The sequence below is a fragment of the Tachysurus fulvidraco genome, chromosome 10 (assembly GCF_022655615.1).
Source record: "Tachysurus fulvidraco isolate hzauxx_2018 chromosome 10, HZAU_PFXX_2.0, whole genome shotgun sequence".
Taxonomy (NCBI): Eukaryota; Metazoa; Chordata; class Actinopteri; order Siluriformes; family Bagridae; genus Tachysurus; species Tachysurus fulvidraco.
Genome location: NC_062527.1, coordinates 3,527,017 through 3,536,056, shown reverse-complemented (window position 1 = coordinate 3,536,056; position 9,040 = coordinate 3,527,017). Strand labels below are relative to the sequence as shown.

The following is a 9,040-nucleotide window of genomic DNA, read 5'->3' as shown; positions in this document are numbered from 1 at the left end:
AAACAGTTTCTACAACAGAAACGACCACAGTAACACCTGTTCCAACAACAACACCAATCCCATCTAGTACAGTAACTACTGGAATTTCTCCAACTACAACAGAAACAGTTTCTACAACAGAAACGACCACAGTAACACCTGTTCCAACAACAACACCAATCCCATCTAGTACAGTAACTACTGGAATTCCGACAACTACAACAGCAACAGTTTCTACAACAGAAACGACCACAGTAACACCTGTTCCAACAACAACACCAATCCCATCTAGTAAAGTAACTACTGGAATTACTCCAACTACAACAGAAACAGTTTCTACAACAGAAACGACCACAGTAACACCTGTTTCAACAACAACACCAATCCCATCTAGTACAGTAACTACTGGAATTCCTCCAACTACAACAGAAACAGTTTCTACAGTAACTACAACAGAAACAGTTTCTACAGTAACTACAACAGAAACAGTTTCTACAACAGAAACGACCACAGTAACACCTGTTCCAACAACAACACCAATCCCATCTAGTACAGTAACTACTGGAATTCCTCCAACTACAACAGAAACAGTTTCTACAACAGAAACGACCTCAGTAACACCTGTTCCAACAACAACACCAATCCCATCTAGTACAGTAACTACTGGAATTACTCCAACTACAACAGAAACAGTTTCTACAACAGAAACGACCACAGTAACACCTGTTCCAACAACAACACCAATCCCATCTAGTACAGTAACTACTGGAATTACTCCAACTACAACAGAAACGACCACAGTAACACCTGTTCCAACAACAACACCAATCCCATCTAGTACAGTAACTACTGGAATTCCTCCAACTACAACAGAAACAGTTTCTACAACAGAAACGACCACAGTAACACCTGTTCCAACAACAACACCAATCCCATCTAGTACAGCAACTACTGGAATTCCTCCAACTACAACAGCAACAGTTTCTACAACAGAAATCACTGTGATCACAGGGCCCAATGTAACTAACCAAACTCAAGAAAGCACCACAACCCCACCTTGTTTCTGCAAATACATGAACGATATTTTCTACCCAGGCAAGTACTATTTAAAATTCAAATATATTCTACAAGCAAACGTCATGTCAAGGGGCCTTTGCTGTCATTTCAACCACAGATAGCTAATGCAATATACAATGCAATAAAACAATGTTCCTTTAGGACAATAAATAAAACACAGAGCTACATAAAACAAAACAAAAAAATGAACAGTCCAAGACCACCAAGACAAGAGACATTTTGTCTTGGTGCAAACCGACAATACAATAAACTAAAGAGAAATACATAAGGGTAGTGCTGACCACGAAAGAGTCTTGTTTGGTATGCAAAAAAACAAAAAAGGTTGTGGCAGCATTTACAAATGTACAGTTTTCTCAAATTATTATTTCTGCTTCTCTTTAATTATTTGGATTTAATTTCACTCATATTGACATTTTTATCGCTTCAATTATAACACTGAAAGTTAGTCAAGAGGATTATATTTCAGTCATACCCGTTTAAGTCATTCATTATAAATAACTTTGTATGATTCCTACAAGTTTATTTCAATTCTATCTACTGTCTGACTAATATGATAAGAACATACTAAATGTATTATAAAGACTTGGCTAATTACATCCATTGTGTTTATTTTTGTGAAATATTTGCCTTCTATCCATTTACAAGGGAAAATTATTTGTTAATCATCATATTTTTACATCATTCTAGGGTCTGTCATGTACAACGTAAGTGACCAAAATGGATGGTGCTTCATTGCTCGTTGTGAATCAGGGTGCATTGTTGACAAGAAATCAGGGCCATGCTTCCTGATAACTACTCCTGCTCCTCCTATAACAAACACTTCAACAATCTCCCCCCCAACCCCTCCCTCACCCACCCCTCCATTTTATGACTGCATATACCTTGATCCACCAAGAAAGGTAATTTAGAATTAATTTAATAATCCCAACATAAATGTTTTGTTTTTTTTTACATAAAAATTATATGTTTTAGTAATATACGTCAAATGACACTACAACCTACAACAATGAACAAGAGTCTCATACCACTGCATATGGCTGTATCCATTTAGGCCAATCAGTTATGCTTTATATTTTCAAAGTATATGGTAAATATGCAGACAAATAAATTTGACACAGTTCTTTAATATGCTGAAATATACAAATATCAAGTAATGAAATGATCAACATAGGAATAAAATTATACTCCAAATATGCTTCATTTAAATGATTTGCACAAAAAGTAATCAAAAAGTCATAAATTTGTAAATACTATTAATCTAATGTATGTGTTTAAATTCTTTATCTTTATCTTCTTCGTTCTATTTTCAATAATAGAATGGAGAAAGGTGGACGGACAAGTGTTTTGAAAAAACTTGCAAAGATGGATCTGTTATCTCCAAACCTGTGCAATGTGCCAACTCAGCTCTTACACAGCCATTGTGTGAAAATGGTATCCCTCCCGTTAAGGTCTATGATGAGACAGGATGTTGTTTTCATTATGAATGTCAATGTGAGTAGTCTTTCCTTACTTTTTTACTCTTCGTTGAACATTAAATAAGTACTGTAACATCTCCTTCTTAAATTTCTAATTTATATAACACTTTTTTTTAGTTGCACGTACCACTTTAATCTGAAGTGAACTCTTGTTTTTTTATAATTGCAGGCAAATGTAACGGTTGGGGAGATCCACATTATGTCACTTTTGATGGAACGTATTATGCTTTCCAAGGAAACTGCACATATGTTTTAGTCCAGGAAATCATCAAGAAGTACAATTTCTCTGTCCACATCAAGAACTATATGTGTGACACCGAACATGGATTGTCTTGTCCTGACTATTTGACTGTGTACTATAAATCATATACAATTGAACTGAGACAGACCAGAAACCCAACTGTAAATACAGTGAGTGACCATTTAAATCTTAACAAATAAAAAACAGGTTACATGTGCAGCAAGTATAAAAACCTTTGGAGATATCGGGAGACTATGCAATGTTTCTGAATGCTGAATGAATATATTTGAAATATTAGCATCAGACAAAATATAAGGAAATTTCCTGTCAAATGTAAACACATTTTAATGACCCACCATTTTACTTGCTTGTACTCCGAAGCTTTTAAATGTCTGGAGGTGTAACAGAAATATCTAGTTAACACTGGCTTTGTGTTCAAAAACAATTACTCACAAAAAAAAAGATTTTTAAAAAAATGTGTAAAGAATTCAAATGACATAGACATAGTCCATTGCTGGGTTTAATAAAAGCTACTATTTTTTTTATTCAAGATAGCATTAAATGGTTGGGCCTTTTCAATCCACTGTTGTATTTCTCAATCTGAAAAGTATTTATTTATCATTATTTTGGTGTTCTTTAGAAACATATTTTCCCTAAAGCTTTATGAATATGATTTTTAAATGAATTTTTGGACAGAATTGTTGACAAAGCCTATAATAATTACCTAAAATATTTTCTTTGTGTTAGGTATCTGTCAACAATAAGAAAGTGACCACAGTTTACAGTACTGCAGACTTCACCATAACCACAGCTGGTATTTCAATGACTCTAGATATTCCTGCTATTCAAGCCCAGGTTACCTTCAAAGGCATGAACTTTATAGTCAACCTTCCATTTTCTCTATTCCATAATAACACGGAAGGACAGTGTGGTAAGTGAAACTACATCTCTGCAACATAATTTCTGTCAGTCCGCTATAGTATATTCTAACGTTGTTAAGTCAAAATGGTAAGTCTCTTCGCTTGATTTAGTCCTGTTACCATTTTTAAGAGACATCGTTACATCTTTACTTTGTTTCTCAAAGGCAAATGTGACAACAAAAGCTCAAATGACTGCACACTCCCTAATGGAAAAGTAGCCAAGTCATGTGAGGAAATGGCTCCTACATGGCAAGTGAATAACACAGTTTGCCCCACACCTACCACAAAAGTTCCTGACACAAATACAACCAAGGAACCATGTCAACCAGCCATCTGCAAAATCATCTTCAGCAAGTGAGTTACATTCAGTTATCTATACAGCATTGTCCAAAAAATGCATTTATCATTTATGATATGATATATCATAATGTCATACATATCACTTATGACTTAAGATTTTATGCCAAATGATTTGTGTTCAATTAGGTCATAGAACTATTATTTTAATGTCAAGTATACCTATTAGTGATCTTCATATTAGCATAGTGAACTTTTGGACCGTACTCTGCAGTACAAATTGTAACAATATAATATGTTATGTTTCGTGATTATTCATGATTTTGTAGCATGTAGTTTTGTAGGTTTTAATTTGTCTTCATTTATAGAGCATTTGAAAAGTGCCACAAAGTTATTGACCCAGAGAACTTCTACAAGGCATGCTTATATGATGTATGCAACATGAATAATGCCACTGGTTGCTTCAGCCTGGAGGGTTATGCTCAAATGTGTGCTGCGGAATCTATATGTGTGGACTGGAGGGGCTTAACTAATGGAAAATGCGGTAAGAAATACAAAGAAAGAAAGTTAAAACTGACTTCCACGTTGGTACTGATTGTTTTTATTTCTTCTCGATAGCATACAACTGTACCAACGGTAAAGTTTACTTGCCATGTGGGCCGAAGGTGGAACAAACCTGCAATTCAGGGTAGATAACTCATTACGATATTTAAATCATCACAGAGAATTATTTCAGCTATAATGTCAGTAATAACTGTACAATATTTTTCTTTTTCCTTTTCTGGAACTTTTCCAGGTACAATGAAAAGTTTAGAAATTGTGAGTCAATTGTGTGTCGTGATCATTTCCGAGAAGGATGCTACTGCCCTAACGGCACCACCCTCTTTGACACTACTTCAGATGTATGCACAGACTTCTGTGGTAGGCAAATTAAATGCATTGTTTAACTCTGTCTCTCTCTCACACCACATTTATTTGTTTGTTTGTTTGTTTGTTTATTTATAATTCTATGTCTTCTGTGTCTTAGGTTGTACAGGTTCTGATGGGAAGCCCAAGAATGTGAGCCACCTACAAAATTTACTTTTTAAGTTTTTGCCCACTACTCCTCAGACACTAGGGGTCCCTTGCCATCTATAATTAAATCTGATTATATGTACTGAAATTGTGTGGTGGAAAATTTGGGCTGGTAAATGTCAGTTACACAATGTGAATAAAATATTTCTAAAACTGTAGTATAAAAGCAACACTGCAGTTTTAATTATCTGAAATCCTATTAAAATGATATTGCTGTTAGACTGAACATCGGCCCTAGACAGAGCGCCATAGGTAACCATAGCCATACCAACATTCAGTAGACCCACAATCTTGCTTGTGCTGAGTTGGTTTATTAGAATAGTATACTAGATAAATGTGACTATGTAAGATATTTATACTTTGCTATGATGCAATTGTTTTGCACTGTTCACACACTGCCAATCAGAAATAAAGGAAGTAAATAATATCAGAAATACAAGTATAATTTTGTATCCTCACCTCTTTCTACAGCCAGGGGATAAATGGCGCTCAGGATGTAACGATTGTATATGCAGTAAAAATTCCATGGGTCCATTGTGTGAACCAGTTAAGTGTCCAAACCCAGAGCCCTGTACCAAAGCAGGCTATGTGCTTCAGACTGTGGACTGCTGTCCGAAGTGTGGTGAGTAAGCTCTACACCGTTTCAGTATTATTTTAACCATTATTTTTCACCAGCATTTATTAGCGTAACGTCTAAGAGGTTTTATCCTTCTGAATTAAATCTGAAGGAACTGACATAAAGTAATTTGCTTCATACCAAAGCTCTGTGGAATTGTTGAATCCAGTCAGAAAAGTACAGCTTTCATATTAAATTTTTAATGTGATTTAAACCTATCATAACACCCCCCCTCTCTCGCTTTCTCTTTCTCAGTGTGCAACACTAGCTTGTGCTTGCCTATGAACATAAATAAATGCCCGGTCGGATTTGAGCTAGTACGAAACAGCACAGAAAGTGACTGTTGCATGACATTCTACTGTAGTAAGTTTCAATATTACAACCTTGATGAATTAAACTTAATTATTTAGCCAGTCAAAAATGCTCTAGCCGTGAGCCTATAATAACTCTCCTGATTTTTCCCATCAGAACCGAAGAATGTGTGTGTCTACGGGGAAAATGTGTACTTGGTGAGATTTATTATTTTCACTTTGCTTACCGGTATAGTGGTGTGCTATTTAATTTAATGCTATTTAATGCATTAAATTTAATGCTATGTCTGGTTTATGCAGTATCATTATCCATGCTTTATTTTGGGAATCTTTGATAGCATGTTCTCAGTCAAATATAATCAGAAAACGAAGATAAATGTAAAAAGAAAGTATATAATGTGGACATAATGTTGACTAAGTTTCTACTTCACAGCCTGGCGAAAAAATTCCAACAGGATCCTGTGAAAACTGTGTTTGTGGTTCAACCGTGAACTCCAGCAGTAATCTTCTTAATACAGAATGTATTCAGATGCAATGCAACACACCCTGCCCTATGGTAATGCCCTTAATTCACAATCTAAAGTACATTACATAATCAAGACCTAACCTACATAATCAAAACCTAACAATAAACCCACTAGAACTTCAAGAACCATGTTTCAGTGCTTTACCTGAAACATACATTTATGCTAATAAACCTGCAACAGTTGATTAAATGTTCATTTATTGTCCATGGAAAAATAATATTCTTTATAATTCATATTTTTATATTGATTTTGTTGTTCATCAATATTGATAACAGTTACAGATTATTCTAGGTATTCTAGACCATGGATCATGTATAATTAATTAAGCTATTACATGAACATTGGTACATTTTAAAGAATGGTAGAATGGTAGAAATATCTTTACTATTTTAGTAAATAATCAACATATTTATATCAACCTGAGAATAGTCCTGCATTTGACTAATAAGTACTTGGATGGTTTAAAGTATACTATTAATGTTTTACAGGGCTTTACCTATAAAGCTGTACCTGGGCAGTGCTGTGGAAAGTGTGTACAAATACAGTGTGTATACGAAGACGCAGATCAGTCCCATAACATAACCACAGCTGAGGTAAAGGGAATAGGCTGTGATTAGTATTTAAAATTTCGTACTCATAAATTAATGTCAATTATTATTTTTGGTTCTGGACTGGTTCGTCCTCATCGGTGTCCCATTCTCTCTGACTTTTTCCATTAGATCGGACAGAGCTGGACATATCCAAATAAACCATGTGTGACTTACAATTGCACTAAAGTCAACAATGAGTTTGTCGTGGTGAAGACGCACCCTTCATGTCCTGAGCATAATCCAGAAGACTGCATTCCTGTATGTTTATGGCTAACCTTACCCTTATATTGTGTACAGATGTTTACTTCTGCTTAATGCATTTTGAGGAATAACCAGTAGTACCCTTTTTTTTTTTTTTACTTTTGTAGGGCACAGAGCAAATCACATCAGATGGATGTTGTAAAACATGTAAGATGATAAACAACCTTTCTTTATATGTTTATACTGAAATACAATAATACTATAATATAATACCATATTTATAACTTCATCTTAATATGCATGTATGCATATTTGATTACCCTTTTTAATGAGTAAAGTAATTATCTGTATTTGACATTCAGGCCAGCAGCCTAAGTGCAATCTGCAAAAGAACAGCACCTACTTGAAGATTGATGGCTGTATATCTGTCAGTCCTGTGGAGATAGCCTCCTGCTCTGGATCCTGTGACACCGATTCCATGTGGGTTTGCTCACTGATAAATATACACACACACACACACACACACACACACACACACACACACACAGACACACACAAACACACACACACACACAAACACACACAATATAGAGTTATAGTAAAAGGGTTTTGTTTGGCTTGCAACTCCAGAGTTGGGGGTTTAAGTTGGAAGGTTCTACAGGTTTCTCCAGGTTTCTTCTGGGTACTCCTTTTTGCTCATCTAGTTAGGGATCTCAACATTTCTCAACAATTCTTTAAACTCTCAGCCTACACTCACACACAATGCGTGTTCGTTCCATCAGATGGATGGTCTAAATGTGTAAGATGATTAATCTTCATCACACAGTGGGTGTGTTTGATTGTACTTTGTCCCCAACCCTGCGTCTCTAGTGCCTTGTGATACATTTACAGTTACAGCATTTGGCAGGCTCACTTATCCAGAGTAACATAGATGTTATTTTATCTCATATTTTAACTCACTTTTTATGCACCTGGGATTTAAACTCACAACCTTTCTGTGAGTAGTCCTACACATTAACACCTCTAGGCTAGAACTGGAATAGGCTCCAGACTCCCTGTGACCCTGTGTAAGATTACAGAAATAGGTAAAGAGATAGGAGTTAAATCAAGAGTGGGGACTTCACATTTACTGTATACCAGGAAGTAAAGGATGATGTAGTTCCCTCAAACATACATAGACACATACACAAAATCACTTTTTCAGAAATAGACTTTTAACGGCTCATTCTCCCCTTCTGATGCAGATATTCGATGGCAGCGAACACCATGATGCACCACTGCAGCTGCTGTAAAGAGCTTCGAACCAGCAGCAAGAACGTGAATCTACGCTGTGCAGACAATACCCTGAAACCATACACTTACAATTACGTTGAAGAGTGTGGCTGCCAGAAGACAGAGTGCACAGACTAAAACGAAACACTGATTTATTCAATTTAACCCAATAATTAAACATGAGCCTATGCTAAGGCAGAGATTTAGCTATGTGTGTATATTAATTCAGCTGAATTCACACTATCGTTACTGATTACAGATTTTAGATAAAGCATGAACAATCAAATATCAAATACTAATATACTTTATGAGATTAATCTCCTATGTTTTGTCACCCAGTTACGCATAAAATAATGCATATAAACACTTTACTTTCCTGCAAGCATTGTTTTTCTCGGGTGTTGCTATTCTTTATATTCTTTCCTAATTAAATAAAATGATCTAATTGCATTCAAAAAAA

General features: G+C 35.4%; 1 protein-coding gene across 2 annotated transcripts; it reads left to right on the top strand.

Moving 5' to 3' along the window:
• Positions 1-803: 803 nt before the first annotated feature.
• On the top strand, positions 804-9,040 carry LOC125145690 (intestinal mucin-like protein). Of its 2 annotated transcripts, XM_047819527.1 has the most exons (20): positions 804-991; positions 1,022-1,074; positions 1,744-1,955; positions 2,373-2,547; positions 2,701-2,942; positions 3,520-3,703; positions 3,857-4,046; positions 4,358-4,533; positions 4,608-4,677; positions 4,786-4,910; positions 5,017-5,048; positions 5,535-5,685; positions 5,935-6,042; positions 6,148-6,188; positions 6,424-6,546; positions 7,006-7,110; positions 7,237-7,365; positions 7,476-7,515; positions 7,671-7,788; positions 8,553-9,040. In XM_047819527.1, exons 2-20 carry the CDS (start codon positions 1,053-1,055, stop codon positions 8,716-8,718), a joined length of 2,409 nt encoding a protein of 802 aa, XP_047675483.1. In that variant the 5' UTR covers positions 804-991; positions 1,022-1,052; the 3' UTR covers positions 8,719-9,040. The 2 variants fall into 2 exon arrangements, with proteins under 2 accessions (XP_047675483.1, XP_047675482.1); XM_047819526.1 differs by having other exon boundaries at positions 804-1,074.